Below are 20,403 nucleotides of genomic sequence, written 5' to 3' on the forward strand. Positions count from 1 at the left end.
AAAGTATGTCACAACATACTACAGACAACGAAACTAGTTCTGACTCATCTAGAGAAGAGATTGAAACGAACCAAGAAATTGTTCCCAGTAATAGTAGATTTCATTTATACAAGTGGGAGAGAAAAGGAAGAACATTTACATTCTCTTATTATGTAAAAAATAATTGTGGCCATTTGATTTTAATGGCCTTGAAAGTAAAAGTATAGGTCTATGGGGAATGGTACTTTCTACACTATATGAACATTTTTATAACAGCCGTGCTGAAACACAGACATTAAGGTGCCAGCGTATAGACTGAGAATTAGTAAGAGACAGTATGGAGTGTTCCAGAAATTATTACCCCTCGGTCTCATTTTGCAGCCTTGATCTACATATTAGCAAATATGTTGGGCTTGGCTGTAATAAAACTTACTGTTTTTACTACTGTATATATCAGGGGTAAAAAACATTTGATTTTAGGCTTCCCCTAGATTTTACTCCAGAAAACAGGAGACAAAAACATCCATTTGCTGCTCGTTATCATATTGTGCTGTTTGCAAGTGAATAATAAAAATGGAGACCGTAAGGATTGGATGCACATCTGTAATTCTTAGCATAGTTTGAAGTCTGGAATCTGTTGCAAATGGGGTTTTGTCAAAATAACTTTCAAATATCTCTGGAGGGTAACAGATTGCTTGTTCATTCTAGTTAGTAAAAATTAAACAATTCCAAAGCGAACAATTTTGTCATGTTTGTTTTTTGTATCACGTACTGTATTTTTATTTAAACCACAACAAAACAACACGTTTATCTACTTCTCCAGCATTTGTTTTTTGTCCTCTCGCATCTTGCCTTTCATTCTATTGTTCCTTTAGCATTTCATTTTGTGATCTAGACTCTCTGTGTCTCCCATTTTCGCCTTCATCCTGTTATTGGTGTTAAATAAAACATTTCTGCTTGTTTCATCTGCAGCTCCTGAAGTCTGATTCTTTGCTCCTTCTACTGAGGCATAGGCTTTAAATCCTAGAAGACACTCTCTAAGAATGTGTGTGAAGAGTAACAAAAAAGATCACTTGACTTATTTTACTTCCAGCCTTGTCTTCTGTGCACATCATTGCTGCCAAGCATTCTGTACAGCAAAAAAGGAAACAAGTGTCACTCTACTAAAACTTCACAGAACCGAAATGCAGCCTAAGAACAGTTTAAACGAAACAGAAATGCTGCCTCCTAAGATCAGTATTAAATCAGTGTATAATATAGGTCCATAATAAATTGAAACGAGAGTAGTGTCTACATTTTCTATGAATAACTCTTGGTCAATCAGCAGTTTACTTATTTTATTACTGATTGCCTACAACTGCAACCATTTGAGAATATGATTACCCTGTTTAAATGGGACAACATACCGTAAGAAAGGTTACAAAAAAGAAGTTGTCATTTGGTTACTAGTAGCTACTGTAAGTGAAGTAAGGTCTATATACTGTATGTTCCTTGAAAGCTTACAGTTTTGAAAACTATGACTGGGTAGCTTGATTTTGTGAAAGTAATACTGCTTTTCTTGGTTTTTAATGTTCTTTCCTATAGATTCCATTTGCACCCTCTAGTCAATGTTTCACTGTTGATTCTGAAGAACAGGGAAAGTGTTACAGTACCTTTAAGTATTCTGAATATATGAATCAGGTCTCTTCATTGTCTCCTCTGTTCTGTTCTTTTTGGCAGAGAAATGTGCCTTCTCAGGACTGATTCAAGGGCAATAATCATTTTGTACAGACCAAAATATACCAAATATTTTTAATTTGCTGGAACATTCTATAATTAAAATAGTACATTCCTTGGAATTCTACACTTTCAACTGCATGCAGTAACATTTTATTTGCATTTTTTTATGCCAGTGTCAGCATAGATTAAAGTATTTTTCATAGATATATAAAGATTTCCCCATCTTATCTCTATAGTTTATTCATCTACAGTTTTGTGAAAGTAATACTGTGTAGATAAAATTATTTTGAAATTAAATAAAAATAGGGATAGGGTGCCAAGTAATTTGTACACTCTGTTTTGAGTTTTAATTGCATAGTATTCTGTTGATTTATATAATATGTGCCAAATTACTTTAGCAGTAAGTCAATTAAATATAGATAAGTGATTACACAAACTCATTCTTATTTTTGCATTTTTATAAATTGTACTGTAAATTCCTGCACTTGTCTAGCTCTTAAATCTGTGTTTCATGTCATCTGTCATGTGTTTTCTATGTTTTGAATTCCAAATAGCCTTTCCAGTTTCTACATGTTTGCTAATTCTACTATTTTGGCATCATCTAGGAACTTGTCTAGTTTAATGACTGTTATGGCGTGACAGTGAGATGAAAAAAGGTAGAGTCTGCTGGACAGGTTGAGGAATTTAAGTGCTTGATCCCCTAGTGAAGGCCCAGGAAGAAACGAAAGCTGAGGAAGTCAATGTGAAGGCTGACGGATATTGCCAAGACGGGCGTGAGCTGTGTAGGGAGATGGAGATTGCCGAAACAGATATGAGCTGTGAAGGGAGATTGAGATTGCCGAGGTGGGTATGAGCTGTGTAGGGAGATGGAGATTGCCGAGGTGGGTATGAGCTGTGAAGGCTGATGGAGATTGCCGAGGTGGGTATGAGCTGTGAAGGGAGATGGAGATTGCCGAGGTGGGTATGAGCTGTGAAGGCTGATGGAGATTGCCAAGGTGGGTATGAGCTGTGAAGGGAGATGGAGATTGCCGAGGTGGGTATGAGCTGTGAAGGCTGATGGAGATTGCCGAGGTGGGTATGAGCTGTGAAGGCTGATGGAGATTGCCAAGGTGGGTATGAGCTGTGTAGGGAGATGGAGATTGTCGAGACGGGTATGAGCTGTGAAGGGAGATGAGGATTGCCGAGGTGGGCATGAGCTGTGAAGGCTGATGGAGATTGCAGAGACGGGTATGAGCTGTGAAGGCTGACAGAGATTGCCGAGCTGGGTATAAGACGGGCAGCTGGGCTGATCAGACAGTGAAGGCTCGGCACAGCTAAACAAAGTAAAGCAGGACAGGGAAGCTGCGAGGCCAAGGAAGGCTGGAAGGTCGGGGTCTGGTACAATGCCACTGGTGTCGTACACTGCAGAGCTGAAGTGGAGAAAGGAGACAGAGGGGGAACCAGTTGGCAGCAAAGTTCTGAATCTAGACAGACAGATGGGCTGAATCAGGCAGATAATCCTTCTCTTATGTTGGCTGGTTGTGCTGAGAGTGCTCCCCTCTCTGGCATGGAAGGAAGCTCAATGACAGAGCACTGGACTGTAGGCAGATCAGGGTTTGAATATCCTGGGGATAATGGGTTGATTATCTGTTAATTGGGGGCAGGTGGCTAGGCCTGCCTCCCTGAATGAGTTCACACTGCATTGGAAGATGTGTGACTCCTCGTGCAAACACAGCCAGTTACCATGGAGACCGAGGACTGCCAGCTCTGGTTAATCTGGTCGTAACAATGACTTTACCACAATCTAGATCATTCATATACTGTATATTAGGACTTGTATTGGTCCTAATAGTGATCCCTCTTAAACTCATCTAATTCTATTACCCAAATCTGAGAATTCGTCTTTTATCTGGACTCAGTTTTCTATGAACAATTTCTCAATCCAAATACTCCCATTGCCTTGAAAGCCTACCACCTGCAATTTCTGAATTAATCTTTCATGAGTAACTTTATGAAATGCTTTCTGAAAATCTAAATATTCCATATAATATATCCTGCATCCATTATTGCTATTACCTGTTAAAAGAACTCTAAGAAGTTATTTAACCGAGACCTATATTTTCTAAATCCATGGTGAATATCCCTTAGAATCCTATTATAGAGATCTCATTTTATTCTAATTACCATTCACATAACCGTATATGGAATAAAAGTAAGTCTTTAAATACTTTGCTCAGTTTTGTTCCCTTTTTATGCATACATGTATGTGTGACAGTGGCAGTTTTCCAATCAATTGATACTACCCCTGTCTAAAGTGAAATTTTGATCATGATTAATGAATAGTGTTTTTGTTTCCATAAGTAAAATTGTTAGATTGCCATCAGGCCCTGGATAGTTATTTATCTTGCATTTTCTAATACCTCTAACAATTCTATCTGTTCTATCCTTATATTACTGTAATAAATATAGTTTTCTTTGTTCAGACACTGCATGTTGTCACTTTCTTCCCTACTAAACACCTAATAGAAATATTCATTCAATCCATTATTTATTTACATTTTATCATATATTAAGGTTCCCCTTCCTATTTCTGAGAATCGTAGTCCTCCGCCATTCTTTTCTGGTTCTAACACTTAGAATATTGTTCATTGTAAACAATTGTGATAGTTGTTTCTGTATCTTTCTTGACCTTTCTTAGGAAAAATTCAGTTTTTTACCTGTTCTTGCAATAATTGCTCTTTCCCTTTAGCTAGATGCTTTTTTAAAATCATTTGATAAATTACTTTCTTTCTCCTCATATGCTTCTTAATTGCTTCATTAAACATTTTGGGGCACTGCTTGCAAGTCATTTACTTTCTGTTTGACTGAATCTGTTCTGTAATTCAAGCAGAATATATTTTCAGTGTTGCCATCAATTCTTCATCCATCCATACTAATTCCATATCATTGTAACCCATTCTACTTCTCCTAAGCTACATCTCATTCCTTCATAATCTGCTTTGTTGCAAAAGTAATCCTTTGTTTTGGATTCTGTACAGTTTCAGTATATACTACAAAGCAAACCATATTATAAACGCAGTTCCATAATGCATCTCTCATCTTTGTTTTCATTGCTCTACCTTAATTGATCAAAATGTCTAGATCAATACAGACATTCGCTCTTATAGGTATTCTGATTGCAGCCATTGCCATGATTGCTGTTTCAGTTTCAGTTGCTGACATCCCAACAGTCTCACAGTCTATTGGAGAAAGCAAATGTCCCACAATAACAACTTCATCCACTACATATACATTTCTAATTTCGATATATAAAACTACATTATTATTAATACTTGATGTCTGTATGGTGTTCCTATCACTGTCCCTCAATTGTTTTTTAAGTCTGATATACTGTAAGACCTTTAAATCCTAAAACATACATATATTTCCCTACTCTTTATTTCTTCCTTTAAAATATTGTCACTATTTCAGTCCCACAGATGCAGAGATTCTCTCTAATTGTTTTGGGAACCCACCAGGTTTCACCTGACCCCCAAATCATACAGCTTTGTACTGGTGTGTCTTTTGATTTTTATTCTAACGCAGCTCAAGTTTTCACATTTGATGCTTCAACTGAAATAGTGATGTGCTTTTCCAAACCATTTAAGAGGCTTTTAGCGAAAAACCATTCTAAAATGTCTGAGTACGGTAACAGTTGAGTAACAAAGTGCTCACAAATTCAGCTGCTGTGAAAAGGTACTAGATAACAGAAAGTACCAGAATTTAGCCCAGGATTATTTGTGGTCTGGGTGGATCTTATCTATTGGCCTCCTATGATCCTACTGTACAGAGCAACTGAGATTCTCTGCTATTTGCCTTCTTGCAACACCAACACCTGATAGAGCTTTTATTGTTGAATTATTCTACACCCTCTCTCTAGAACATTCTGACAGTTACAGCTTAAGTTAATGCCTTTATCATCTCCTTGATCAACCTAAACTAAAGACACAGTAGTGGTTTCTGTCTTTCTTTTTTTTCTGTTGCCTTTTTTAATGCTCATTCTCATATAACATCTTTCTCGTTTGCACTGATTTGTACTGATTTCTCAAGTCAAGAAACCAGTCTCTCTTTTTTGCACAATAATCCTGCTAGGTTATGTCTTTATTCATGTGAATGTATTTTTAACTTCATGGATATGCTTGAAATCTGAAAGTACTTCAAAATTAGTCCTACTTCTATGGCTTTTAAGTATACTTATCCCACCATCTCCTCTTTAAAATTGCTACATTAATAAATGTACCATATATTACATTTAGTTTTGTTATACTTTTGCTATGTCCTACTTATTTGCCTTACAAATTGTGCCTTTTAAAAGAGATTGTGTGAATGTGACTCTATTCACAAAAAATATCACTCTGTTCCATAATTCATTGGGACAGAAGTTGTGAAGAAACAATCAGTCTGGCCAGGATCTCCTTAACATACTCTTCAGCACAGTGGGAGAAACAGGGATGTGAAAAGCAGTTAGAATACTGCAGTGAGCTATTCCTTTCCAATGGAGTGATTTCTGTCAAAGCGATAGCTTTTTGTGAAGCTAGCATATCGCAGTGGCTCAGAAGGAAAGCTTTATCCTTATTTTGTTTTGGTTAAAAGAGTCAGAATGTCATTTCTCTTAGTTTTGAAAGAAATCAAATGCAAAATACTGGTCAAGGATAAAGGAAGAAAGTTCAAAGAAAACAGAATGGAATGCATTCAACATCAACCATTTCTCATTTTCTGTTCCATTTTTATTTCTCTCTTGTTGCTTTTGTTGCCGTCACATTGGTGTTTACCACTTTTCTTTAAAAGTGAAGAAAACACAAGATTCTTTAGTCATTGAACTTTGATTTTAATAAATGTTGGCGTACAGTTGTAGGGTTTGATACTTCCAGAGAAGGATTTAAGAATGCTGCCATTAAATGAAAAGTATGGCTTACTTGAAGACTTGATCTCTCACATAGTACTACAAATAATAATTCCTTGCACTTTTCATCACAGGGGATCTCAAAGTTCTTTCCTTATAGGAGGCACAACACAGTCTTAGCACTGACATTCAGGTCCCACATGAATGATGTACAGCAGCCATTGTGCACCAGCTGCCCTGCTATATACTGTAGCAAGTCAGGCAGAGAAGTGATAATGACTCCAGAGTGGAATCAAAACTGTTGATATCCTCCTCTTTCAGAACACTGCCATTTGTAATGATCAAAATAGTCGAGGTCTTGGTTTAACATTTCACATGAAGAATGGCCTCTTCTATAGCACAGTGTCCCACGTCACCATATTGGAACATTGTTTGTGTTTGAAATAGTAATCCAAAGGAAAGAGTGCAACCTACTGGTCCCCAAACACCACTTGGAGCAGGAACATGGTTTTCCTTGTTTGCCTTCACGGCAAAGAGCAGGCCCAACCTTGCTTAGTTTCTTAGCTCTAACTAGATCAGGATAAAAGGTGGTAAAAGGTCTGTGCTACATTTACCATGAACAGTACTTCAATTCAATAAACTTAAAAACAACTTATTCACAAGCACGGAACTTTATACATTATTGAAAATGACTATTTAATATTCCATTATGTTTATTTTAGTAACAGAAGTGTTCTAGAAATGTCATTAAATACTCCAGTAGTAGTTTAATAGTACAATCCATCCATTTTGTAATTGCTTCTTCCAGTTGCAGGGGAGCAAGATCCTGTCCCAGGAAGTAACAGGCTTAAGGCAGAGTACACCCTGGACGGGATTGCAGTCCATTGAAGGGCAGTCATACAGACACAAACTCATTCTCACCAGGGCTACTTTTTCCAACAGCCAATTAAACCACTAGTATGTTTACGGACATTGGGAGGAAACCCACAGGAATACAGGGAGAACATACAAACTCCATGCAGATAGCACATCAGATTTGGAATTGAACCCAGGGGCCCCATACTGCAGCATAGCAAAGCTATCCACTGTGCCACCCTAATTTAGTATTACCTTATTATTTAAATCAGGCCTTCAGATGTATATTTTTTTACTAGACTATATAAGCTATATAGGCAAAAGCCCTCCACCCATTTGTAAGGTTTCCTATGTTCCACAGTCTTACGTATTCTAAATGAATAGCCCTTCAGAAAGTGCACAAAATTTCAATACTGAAATTAATGACTCTACAACTTTAAATTAGTCTGGCAGCACTAATGGCTGATCCAATTATTTGTTCAAAAGTGGATGTCTGTCAAATATTAATGTTATTACGATGACTTCATCAGTCTAAAAATGTCAAATTTTAATTTAAAATATTTCTCAGTAACATGAGTCAGAACAAACCCAGAACCTTGAGGTATGAGTGAAAACCTATCTTTCTCAGCTCAGTTCTTGTTTCTCTTTGAGAATGAGTACAAATGAATGCAGCCGTTCATCCATGAAATGGTCAGTGTCCTCCCCAGCTGTGCTCAAACCCTCAGATTGCTCTACTGCAATTATCGGTTGTGTAGTTCAAGTAAAACTATTTAGCTACTTCCAAGATAAATGTATGCTGATATACCATGTTCATGCAGTATGAGAATGTTATCTGGTATACCTCTGCAGGGGGCTAACATTCTACAGCCTAATGATTACATACTCCTGTGTTCAATTCCAGACTTTCTTTGTAAACTTTTTTATGATCTTGTTGAGTTCACTTGAGTTTTATCTCAGTACTCCAGGTTCATCTCTTAAAAACATGCCAAGCAGTTTTGGTTAACTATATTAAATTGCTCATACAAGGGTCCAGTCCCACTGTAATCTCTATGACAAAAGGACATGTGCATGCCTCACTGACTTGCCCTCTCCAGAGTTGCTCCAGTGCCTGTAATCACATACAGGTTTAAGCTAATTCAATGGTTCTGCTGTTATGGAACGATTAAGGTTCACTGTAAATTATGAACCAGCAGACACAAGTGGAAACCTCTTGGAAGTATATTTGAAATTGAAAAAAAGGGCACTGCTTACACAAAGTGTTGTTGGAGTATGGAACAAGCTATTCAGCCCTGTTTATGAAGCCACCACTCTCCTTTCAAGAAATGGCTGGATAAGACTGTTGCATCAATAAACTAACAACCAAACAGGCCAGATGGGGGAAGTAGCTCATTTGAACCCATTCTTATGTAGTTCTTATGTTATTGCAAAGAATTTTAAACACAGTATTTCTCTCCAGCTCTTCAATTCAAATACAATTACTGAGCCCCCATCAAGCAAACATTCCTACAATGGTAGCAAAGGAACAAGTAATAGATTTATTCCATGCTGAAAAGAGAAGAAAGAAAACACAACGTTGGTGACACTTGAAGAAGTGACAACTGAAGAAGAAGACACCTGAAGAAGGCTCCACAGCCGAAACGTTGTGTTTTCTTTCTTCTCTTTTCAGCATGGAATAAACCTATTACATGTTCCTTTGCAGCCTTCACATGCAGACACAGCTACCCACCTGAATTTCTACAATGGTATGTCTCTTAGAATTTTGATCTTATCAATGAACATAAAACTTTTCCTGACAAAACAGAAGCAGTTAAAAAAATTTGTGGCATATTTGTGTTGTTATGGTAACAAGATGTTTCTATCAAACACAAGGGATTTTCCTCAGTCAGTGACATAATCTTTGTCTTAAGAAATCATTATACGAAGCATTTTTCCTAGTGAATATGCATAGAAAAGCTTTCTGAACTGAATGCTTTCATGCTGAAATGATATATTCTTTATTTACAATATGTGTTTATTCTACATACATATTTAGAATATTTTAATAATTGAACAGACAGACGTTCACTTAAATTATGCTGTAAATGTGTGTACTGTTTCAAAATATATTTAATATGTCCTTCTCTGAATTTATTCATGATGTACAATTGTACAGTCAAATTCTGCAATCTGCTCTGGTGTGTAAGGATGACATTGATTAAACTTTGTGCTGAACAGCTCCCTTTCTCATGGGGATCAGACAGGGACTGAATACTCACATATATCTTCAATAATGTGCAGCTTGGCCTTGAATACATAATCTTCCAGACGTCCCCACAGGTAGGAACACATGCATTTAGATCAAATGAGTTGGTTGGTGGAGCCAATTCTCTGCTATAGATATCAGGAAACCGAACGGAAAGTGTGCCTTCAGTTGCTACTGTACATGATGAACTTCAAACTCTCGACAATTATTTCTTTACATAATCAAATACAGAATTCCCACTCTGATTGTAACTTACAAAAGAAAAAGCGGGACACATACTCTGGACTCCATTACAATTTATTAAACTCTGTCAATGTTTAGGCACAAAGAGGCTTTCAACAAGATGAAACATCAGCAGGGTTTAATAAATTATAATGGGGTTTAAAGTGTGTCTCTGCTTTTTTTAACTGTTTCTAATTGATTGTTCATTTACTTTGGGTTTGCATTATTTTGTCCATTTTTTAATTCCTTACAATAAGCATTTTTTTCTTCATTCACAATGCATACTGCCATCTTTAAAAGTAGCTCCTGAATGCAGGCCTGGGTGGCTAACTTTTGAAGGTACATTTTTCATCCCTTTTTTTAGGTTGATGCAATATTCTGTGCTCCTAACCGAATGTACAACAAAGGTTTGTATTTTCGTTGGATTAATACAAAAATAAATCACCCTGTACATGAATGTCAGCTCATGCAACACGTCATTCCAAACTCCATCCTATTTCCAACACTAATCCCAAGGCATAATCCCCGTATTGTAACTGAAATATTAACAGATTAACATATTAAAAGACCAGTGTTTGTGTTTTTTCTCCATGCAGTGGTACTCTGTTCAAAATGGTACAGTACAGAACACAAACCTCCATAGAAAATACTGCTTTATGTAGTAAATATCTTGCTTGATTTTTTTAATAGGAAAAACATAGTGTTATTCCTTGTAGGTCATCTGGTAGGCTTCTATTGTCATTTAAACACTTATCAAATAATCAAAATGAAAGCAGATCTTCTGTTCAGGCATGGTCTCTGATTCATTTTATCACATGTACAGTATGTCAGTTCAAAGCTTTAAGCAAAAGCCTTTCTTGGAAATTACATTATTGTCCAAGTAATTTTATTTCATTTTCGTACTAAAACCACAAAGCACAAATTATTTATGTATCTGTCTAAGTTCTATAAAAAAACGTATCCCTTGTGATTTTTCAGTTCTTTTTAGTTAAGTGTCTTAAAGAATGTCCCAGGAACTTTTTCTATCAAACCCACCATCTGAAAGTAATGAGATTATAACAGCCTTTTCCTCCTCAACCTTGTTTGAGTGATGTTACACAGCAGGAGATTATGCTGGTGATATATTATTAAATAGTTCCTGTTCTAAATGATTGAGCTATCACTTCTGATAGTTAAGTCACAATAATGTTAAGAGCACATATGCATTATCAGAATTCCTTGCGAGGATTGTCTATATAGTACATGAAGCACTGAGCATAAAATGGACTATACCAAACAGCGTGCTAGACACAACAGTGCCAAAGAGGGGCAAACACATTTTTCAAGCCAACATGTCTTTGGAAGGTGAGAGGAAATTGGACCACCAAGCAAAAACCCATGCAAACATGAAGCAAACAGGCAAATTTTACACAGAAGGAGCCCCAGGACTCAAGACTGGGAGAGGCAGCAGTGCTAACTACCAAAACACTGCACCACTCTTTAAGAACAAATCTTTTTTTTTTTACCTATATACATACTATAGTTCAGTTGAAAACATAGGAATACGAGAACATTGTCTAAACAAGGCCTTCTTATGCTGCACTTTTATGAATGGAAAGTCTGCATAAGATTAAACATCCTGGAACAAAAACATGTCCAATCATGAGATTATCACCTTTATCTCTTATGTATAAACATTTCAAGTTAGCAGGAGTGATTTCTTTAATTTTTTTTTCTTCATACATTAATAAACAATCTAATCACCACACTGTCTCACCCAATAGAATAGGGTAAGATACTGTACGTGTATGTCCTTAAATCTGACCAATCATATTGGCTGATGACACGAGCGCTTTTAGTGGGCATGATTTAAAGGATCTCTCCACTTGAGAAAATGAATGGCTTTGGCAAGCACCCACTCGGGTACAACTGACGAAAGATGAGGCCTTTTGTTCTGTGGATTGTGACCCTCTGATCTAAGAGGTTACTATTTTGGAAGCATGAAGAATAAAATTATTATTTTCACTTGTTTCAATAAGAGATGGTGCCAGTGAGAGAAGTTAAAAGAAATATTCAAGTAACTCTTACAAAACAGGCCTTCATGAAGCAAAACAGTAAATTCGGTACTTAGGTCAGTCCTCATCCACTTACTGTATGTCCTGTATACAGTATATAAAACACAACGATTAGTTGTAGCTTATATGGACGACAAAATTTGAGAAGGATGATACCTCCTGTACCACAGAAAAAAGCACAAATACAAATTTCTCCATGAAGATTTGTATAAATTTTAAGGGTGACAAAAACCCATTGCTTGACCGGGGCTCCATATTACAGATCTTCATTTAAAATGACTGTTCTAAAGAAGTCCGAACCAAAGAAACCCCAAACCTAAAACTGACACCAGCTTATGCACTGTTTTTCTGTTGTGCCTCATCAGACAGCTGTCCTTTCTACCAGGTTACCATAGAAATGTCATACCGGAAACCACTCAGCTTAAGGAATCTTTTGAATGCGTTATTGCTGCTGTTCATTGGAGGTTGTTTTACAAACCATCCAGGGAAAGAAAATATTATTAAACTAGCAGGTGCGTTTTTTTATCTTCTCGACTCACTCCAATTGTGCAGACACACGCACCATGTCTATCCCTGCTTGTTGTTACTGTGTAACGGTTTCATTTCTTTCATATGTCGTCCTGAAATCTAAAACAACATGCTCTTATCAATCTAGATGAATATTCTATTCCTTTGTGACACAAATGTGCATGTAAACGACTAAAACAATCCTCTAGACTAAGAACAGCACTTTGGGAACACTTACATCTCAAACAGCTCCACTGCTTGGGAATTACAGCGAATCTTCAATACTGAATCTGGTTCCACTCACCGCACGTACAGTACAAGTGGTCAACACACCGACATACTGCGGTTTCTCCAGACATAATACTTTATAAAGCCCCGTACATCCAGAACTGGAAGTACCCCTGGCCCCCGAGACACAGTGATGGACAGTCTGACATTTCATTTAATTGAGTTATTTGTAATGGCCAATTTTCCCAGAAGTCAATTAACCTACCAGTTTGTTTTTAGACCGTGGGAGGAAACTGGAGGAGCTGGAAGAAACCGACGCAAAAATGGGAAAAAAAATACAAAGTCCACTCAGATAACACCCCAGGTTCAGAATCAACCCAGGGCACTGCAATGCAGCAATGTTAACCACCGCACCACTGTCCCACCTGTTGCTGTTGTTACCTTAGCCAATAGTCTTAGCTAAAGCAAATTATAATACATACAGTACATTGTATGTGTAACATGTACTGTATATACAGCCTCAATTAAGTCACAATTCTCCTAATAGTATGAGAAGTCTTGATAGTACACTCTTGTTAAATATATTATTTCATCTACAGTATATTTTACAAAATGAATCAGAAACTTTCTACTGCCTTGGGGAAAAAAGTTTACAGTGTTCTGAAAATGCTCCAATATTTCATAGGGATAATCTTAAAACTTAGGATATACAGTATCTTCTAAACATTATACTGACACTTGTGAGTTTGCTAAAAAAATATTCAATAAAATACATAATGTGTATTTTACAGTATTTTGAAAGACAGTATTTGTGAAAAACAAAATCCTTAACAATCAACAGTATCTAATTACTCTTTTGTTCTAAAATGTATTTAACATGTTTTTAACATTTAAAATGTTATCACCATTTATTTGCAAAAGATGCATTTATTCTGAGAAGATTTTGCTAACTTCGAATACTGTTCATGTTAAGATTAACTTTATACTTATAGTCTACTTGTATTCCTACATTGCGGTAATATTGGTGTTAACCAATGTATTTTGCAGTGAATATATCAGACTTTTCTCCAAGCAATTTATTCTCTCCATGACTGCGACACTAACAAACTAAAACATTAATGTCAGAACACAAAATGATTCTTATGGTAAGAGTTTAGGATTAGTAACACATCAAAATATTACATTTCATCTTTAACCCAAAAAGGGCATGTTTGTTTACTGATCCCCTCATAAATCTACACCTTCATTTAATCTTGGCAATGAACCCCCAGAGTATAGCTGGATTTGTCACTTTAAAATAATATATTTTCCCCATCAGAAGTTACTTTTTATATCAAAGATTTACTTCCCATCCCGAGGTATGAAATTCAGACCTCCATCCGCGGAGAGTAAATCTCACCTGGGAAAGTAAATTCAGTCTCATGTTATGTGTGTGACTATGTCTATTAAAGTATCACAATATCAAACTAACCTTTGGATTTCCAACAGGTGAGATTTCTGATTTCTCTCGGCCACCTTATTGGGTTTTGTGTTTCAGATTTCGTGATCATTGCTTGATTGCCTTTTTCAGAGGGGAAGCAGCTGGAGGGGAGGGGGACTGTGTATTCAGACGGATGAGTATCATACCACATCCTCTGTACTGTCAGAAGCTTTCTTCGCACACAGTGGAATACTTTGCTCCAAATGACTCCAGACAAGACAAGAGGGCTCTCTCCAAATAAGGGTCATGCTCAGAGAACCGAGGCCTGTTATGAAGTTGTATCAATACAATTGATGCTGAGTGCCAAAATGCTTCTTCTACATTGACCTAGGAAGCAGCCTTTAATTCATAAGCATTTACACAGGACTATGCACATACTGTACTAGCAAAATTACACACCCAGACCTACAGTAAATCTATCCAGAAACTAGCCAGCACAATCCCCCAAATGTATACATTTAAAGAGACAGACAAATGATGAAATTAAGAAAAAGAAATTGTTGGAATGTGTACGGTACAGTATATATTCAATTACTTTTTCAAAAATGTATCCAAATGTGTCTTTATAAAGCAGTTATAAAAGCAGAGTTGTTTAAGATACATGCTCTTCCTAACACAGATTAGTAACTTCTGGTCTCTTCAACCTTTATCCTGCCAGTGAAACTGTGATGTGTTTGTCTGCTTGGTTTGATCTCCCATGAGTTTTAGCCTATTTGAATAACTTCATAAATCTATATACATTATATATGTTAAGGCTTCATGCACTCAAGCAGTATTTGTGGTGTTAGAGAAACATTCTATTAGAGGAACCATGTGCTTAATGTTCGGTTATTGAGCTGCAGAGGGGAGAAATACATCTGGCATGCAGTAAAACCGTTATGCATGTATTTACATTACAATTGCCCGGAAGCAAATGTGTGTGCATGGAAAAAAATGTCCTTTCTAAAGGACAAAACTGGATTTCCAATTAATTAATGTTGGAATTATAATTTTAGTTACAATATGTCTTAAGAGCTACAACACATACTGTATACACAGAAAAAGCAAAGAACTACTCGGTGGGGTTATGTTACAACCTAATGCTTCAGTATTTTAAACAATTCAAATAATTTCATCCAACAAAATGGTTAACTATATATATAGAAACTTCAAATCAAAGCTTGCAACTGCTCACTCATATCAGTTGAAATCTCTTCATATTCCACTTTAACAGAATCCTTATGCCAAAGGTAGGTACCAGAGTCATGGACTCGAAATGACACCACTTTTATATTTTTATTAACGTTTTACATTTCTAGATTTTTACGTTTAAATTCGTTTGTGTCCTCTAGAAGAAAAAAAAAAGAATCAAGCCTCATATTTGTTAATCCGAAATAGTTTAAATTGCGCTTTACTTGCTATCCATCCGTTAGTCTTACCTTTCGCTATGAGCTCTTCAATGTCCTGGTCGAATCCAAGCCGGTGGCATTTGCTCCAAAGCCCCATGTTGGTGGAGTTGTACTGCCGGCTGCACTCGTCCGCCGCGCTCATAGCGAACAGCTGCCGCCGGTTCCTCGCCAGCAGCAGCTTCTCCTCCCAGCGGTCCAGCCTCGATCTGCTCGCCCTCAGTGGGAGGCTGTTGTTGGGAATGTAAATAAAGCCTGGGTCGTTCCTGCGACTGGAAAAACTTTTGCACCTCTCTCTGTATCTCCTTGCGTCCGTTTCGTACCAGTGGTCGGAGCAGATGGCCACCGCCAACATGCCGAGGGCGCACAGTGCAAGAGAGAGGCCGGCATAGAGGAGCAACTTCCCAGCAGCCATGCTCGTTTTTCTCAGAGCCGCATCAGCACCACAGCAGCACGGACAGCTCCTCTATGTGCACCTGCATTGAATTACTCAGCTTACATCACCCCTCGGGACCAATAGTAATACCATCATCCAGGCGATAAACATGCAAGTGAAGTTAACCTAGGCTGAGGTCATAAATTTCGGGATTAGTAGCTTTGTATGGGATCTTGTAGCTTTATACTGTTCCCGGGAAGGGAATGCAGCAGCTTTGCGGGCGCTCAGCGACTGAAAAGATGCTTATCTCATTCTCCGTTTAACATCCATCCGCTGCTCTTCCCTGACAACTCGCTTAAATTAGAGGAGACGGGGATATCCACAAAAGAATCGGAGCAAAACGTCTTTCACGCTTCAGAGGGACCCGTCTGAACCTTTGAAGAGAGACAAAGAAGGGAAGGTTAACGATTTCACTTTAAATCGTTCATTTGATACATTATTTCCCTTTTCAAAAGAAGATTACACGTGCATATTGCGAGTGAGGGTTAACACTCCCTCCAAAGGCGTCGGCGGTATTTATTGACGGTAATATTTAACCCAACATTATTATTATTATTATTATTATTATTATTATTATTATTATTATTAATAATAATAATAATAATATTAGGGTATTTATATCGCTAAGCCTCACCAATTTATTACTATTCAGGAAACATTGAACCATTTTGGTTCCAGAAAAGCTTGGCTAAAACGGATATATCTTTGTTGTTGGGTGCATTTCAGCCACCCCACCCCTTCCCGTTTTGGTTATGCAGTAGAGCTCGGGAGTCCCTTGAATTTCTCAACATGCAGGTTTACACATGGTCACCAAAACCAGTTAATACCAGAATATATGCACAGTTGAACACATATGAGACACATATGCACAGGCTGCGGACTATGTGCGCGATGTCATGCTAATTGTGAGGAATAAGCGGTGCCTAGGGCTAGTGTCTAGGTGACATCTGGAATCTCTTCTGAATTTTCAGTTCTTGGATATACTTTACGCTGGAATTTTGTATACGGTAAGCAAACGAAAAAACAAACACGATATAATTTACTCTAAGGCGAAACCTCATCTTCTACATCATTTGATTTTAAATAGCACTATTATACTATACCATACGCCATATATTCTGAAAACATATACATGTGAAATATATTTTATATGTTACTAACACATTTTGGTTGAATTCAACAACGCAGGCCAAGCAAATAAAAACGTCATGAAATGTTTTTTTGTTGACAACTAAGACTTCAACACAATTTCACTCACCACCAATCAAGAAGATATCATGTTATCTCATTTCGTTGTATGCATTCCAAAATGCTGAAACGTGCAATTACGATTTAAAAGAAACTTCGTGTTTTCAGAATCCGGGTTTCTGTGTCGTGGAATGTGTCCCTTTTTATTTTATCTTAGTCAAGCTTGTTCACAGATGAAGGCTCCCTTTTCTCTTCGCGGCTTTAACTACGAATCCCCAGATGCAGAGGCTGTGCTTATTTTACATTTGTTTTGCAAGGCAAACTGCGGCGAAATCCATACAAATTTCCGTTCTGAAAAAAAAGTCATTCGTCTTCGTACGCCTGGGCATGGGCATCTATTTTCCTTCAGAGAATAAATTATACTGAAATACCCGCATATTCGATTTAAATAGCCATTTTTCCTGACTCAACGTTTTCGATGTCTGCCCCCAACTCGAGAAATGAAAAATGTTTTGTTTTTTTACCCTTTACAATAAAACCGTGTAATGTAGGCTTTACAATGGACTCTGTTAGCTAGAAGAGTCAGTGGTGATGTCATTCTGACAACGTGAGCCTCATCTCTTATTAAAGTACCTTCTTAAAGTCACACTCCATACGGTTGTCGCAGCAGTAGAAATTATAACTATTTTATTTTTAGTTGGTGCGTTAGAAAGTAGTTCTTGCCTCATCGATTTTTCTTTTGTCTGATAATACACATAATGTAATATTTATAGTCCAGCTGAACACTGCGAACATGTGCAACCCTGTTTATTATTAAACAGTCACCAAAGACGAGGGACACTCACTGTCGGTCTATTATTTAAAACCATTGATAGCAACAGGGCACATGCGGACTAGTGTAAAGAATCCAATGAAATTTTAATGTTATTGCCAATGACCAGCTGTGTTAATGATGAAAGTCGGAAATCATCAGCTGACGTTTTTACTGCGTGCTTCTCGGAAATTGAATGGATGTTTTCGTGATGTGTTTAAATGCAGCATACTGTACATTTGAGTTAAGATGTGAAGAATAAAAGTAAATAATACATATTACAGGACATCTCAATGGGTTGAACTATCACTTTACAGTTCAAGGATCCTGGATTCAAACCGGGTTGTCTGTGTGGAGTCTGCATGGTCTCTCTCTGTCACACTGTTTTTGTGCACGTGCTCACCACAGCCCTCTAAAGGTAAAATGGTTAATGAAGATGAATGTGTTTTATTTATATTTATATATTATATGCACTTATAAACCGTTAGCTATCCCAGTTTTAGTTTATTCAGGTGACTTTTTGACATTAAGATATTCAATGTCTGCTTCACTTTCTAAGTTTATTTGACTAGGACTGTTACAAGCCTCATGATATAACAACAGTTCAAGACTGTACAAGATGTTTGTTTATACAGTATATGCTAGGCTAGGCTATTACTGTTTGTGAATGGGACAGGCTAATGGGTGATAAGTGGTTGATGAAGAGGGTACCTTCCTACGTAAAAAGTTTTTTTGGGTTCTTTGTCGTGAAAACCTCTATACAAAAGCAATTAATAATTTTTATATTCCCTGTAAGCCAGCATGATGCAATTTCAGAACATTTACAGTATATCATAAAATATATCAGTTGATCAGTGTCTGAATTTGGTAATTCAGGGAGAAATAGCTTACAATCATTGTTCATACAAACACTTGCAATATTTAAATGACAGCCCTGAAATTGAAAAAGGCCACACCAGGTACACAATAAGTATTTGATTGCTAAGCTATTTTTAAATATATATATATATTAGAGAATCTGTTGGAAGCTACTGTATACCATGAACAAAGAGTTTTACAAACAACTACTACCTTTGGTAACTAGCTGGTCATGAAGGCAGTGGTAGAAGGCAGAGGTAAAATCTTCAATGCAGTTGATATTCTGATATGTACAGTAGCAGTTGAATTGTGAATTGAATTGAATTCAGTCATTTGAATTGTGATTCAGTTCAAATGAAGCCAAAGATAACTGTTCATGCTTGTTTTGGGCATGCAAAGCCAACATAACAAATTATTTGTGCTGAAATGAGAAGTGAGGAAGTTTTCCTTAACTCCTTTCAATTTAAATATTTTTAATGCAATGCCTCATACAGATGTGTACCCATATCGTCATACAAACTTGTATTTTTTTTCAAACAAATCCAGGTATCCACAGTATCAAGACAACAGTCCATCTGTACAGTACAGTATATGGTTGTGGGATGCTTCAGCACACGAATGTTAACATTTGAACGACATGCAGTCAACTAAGGATTGTCATGATGTAATGGGAAATTCAGTCACTAAATACTAAATAGCTGGTGGTCTGCAAAGTAATTCTAGGATTATTTACAGCAGGGATTTCTGTCTAGGTACATGTTAATGGACATCTGTCCAAAGAGTTGATTGGTGTTTAGAAGATGATGTCTCAGCCTACACATTTAATCAGGCTGACTAAGATATCAGCTTTTGAGAATGAACAACTGTATGAACAATTACAAAAGAGACTGATGTAAAAATGACATGTAAATGTAATCTGTAGTAGCTATGCTCATTTGTTGCCTGTGCTACAGTATGTGGTGCTTCAGAATAAACAGATGTTCTTTCAGACTTGCACATCGAAATTTGTCAAATTCCATGTACAAACCTTAACAAAACAGTACATTAGTAAGACGGCTGAAGCTCTGCTGATATATACTTTGTGACTATAGTCCACATGAACATAAAATGGAAAAAAACTGACCTCCCCATACTTTTAATTATCTCAAAAGTAAAGAGCACTTTTTATGATACACTTCCAATCAATTAATTCAATAATGTCCAAACAAAATTGTATTCTATTCTCTTGCTTGATAATAAGAAATGTTTGTAAGCACAAATTCTGCGGCAGTCAACATCCAGTTTTGTCCCAAAGGCATCCTGTAGTACTTTGTTGTACCTTCTCATACAGTACTTAATATCTGAAAGGGCTAGATTTAATCATTGCTAACATGAATGAAAGATCCTGAAACCATTCCCTTTAAGAAGTTTTACATTCAAATATTAGTGCTGTGGAATAAGTTAGAGGTCAAAAGAAAGCTCTGATACCTTTGTCGTCATACTGAAACATTCAAAGTGATTTATGCCATTCTTATCTTTGTATTATTTTAATAAAGTGCAGTATCACATTTGAAGTTGTTTACAAAAATATGCTGGAAA

General features: G+C 36.9%; 1 protein-coding gene across 2 annotated transcripts in view; it reads right to left on the reverse strand.

Moving 5' to 3' along the window:
- tmem178bb (transmembrane protein 178Bb) overlaps positions 1-17,734 on the reverse strand; it is a 119,017-nt gene extending 101,283 nt beyond the window's left edge. Inside the window, exons 1-2 of one of the 2 annotated variants that reach the window (XM_069192335.1) lie at positions 17,227-17,734; positions 15,566-16,342 (exon numbers count right to left, since the gene is read on the reverse strand). In XM_069192335.1, coding sequence (XP_069048436.1) covers positions 15,566-15,947 — 382 coding nt within the window. In that variant the 5' untranslated portion in view covers positions 15,948-16,342; positions 17,227-17,734. Of the gene's footprint in view, positions 1-15,565; positions 16,368-17,226 lie in introns of those variants that run through there. The other variant, XM_006633495.3, reaches the window with a different exon arrangement.
- Between the last annotated feature and the right edge of the window lie 2,669 nt (positions 17,735-20,403).

This window comes from Lepisosteus oculatus, chromosome 7 (assembly GCF_040954835.1).
Source record: "Lepisosteus oculatus isolate fLepOcu1 chromosome 7, fLepOcu1.hap2, whole genome shotgun sequence".
Lineage (NCBI taxonomy): Eukaryota > Metazoa > Chordata > Actinopteri > Semionotiformes > Lepisosteidae > Lepisosteus > Lepisosteus oculatus.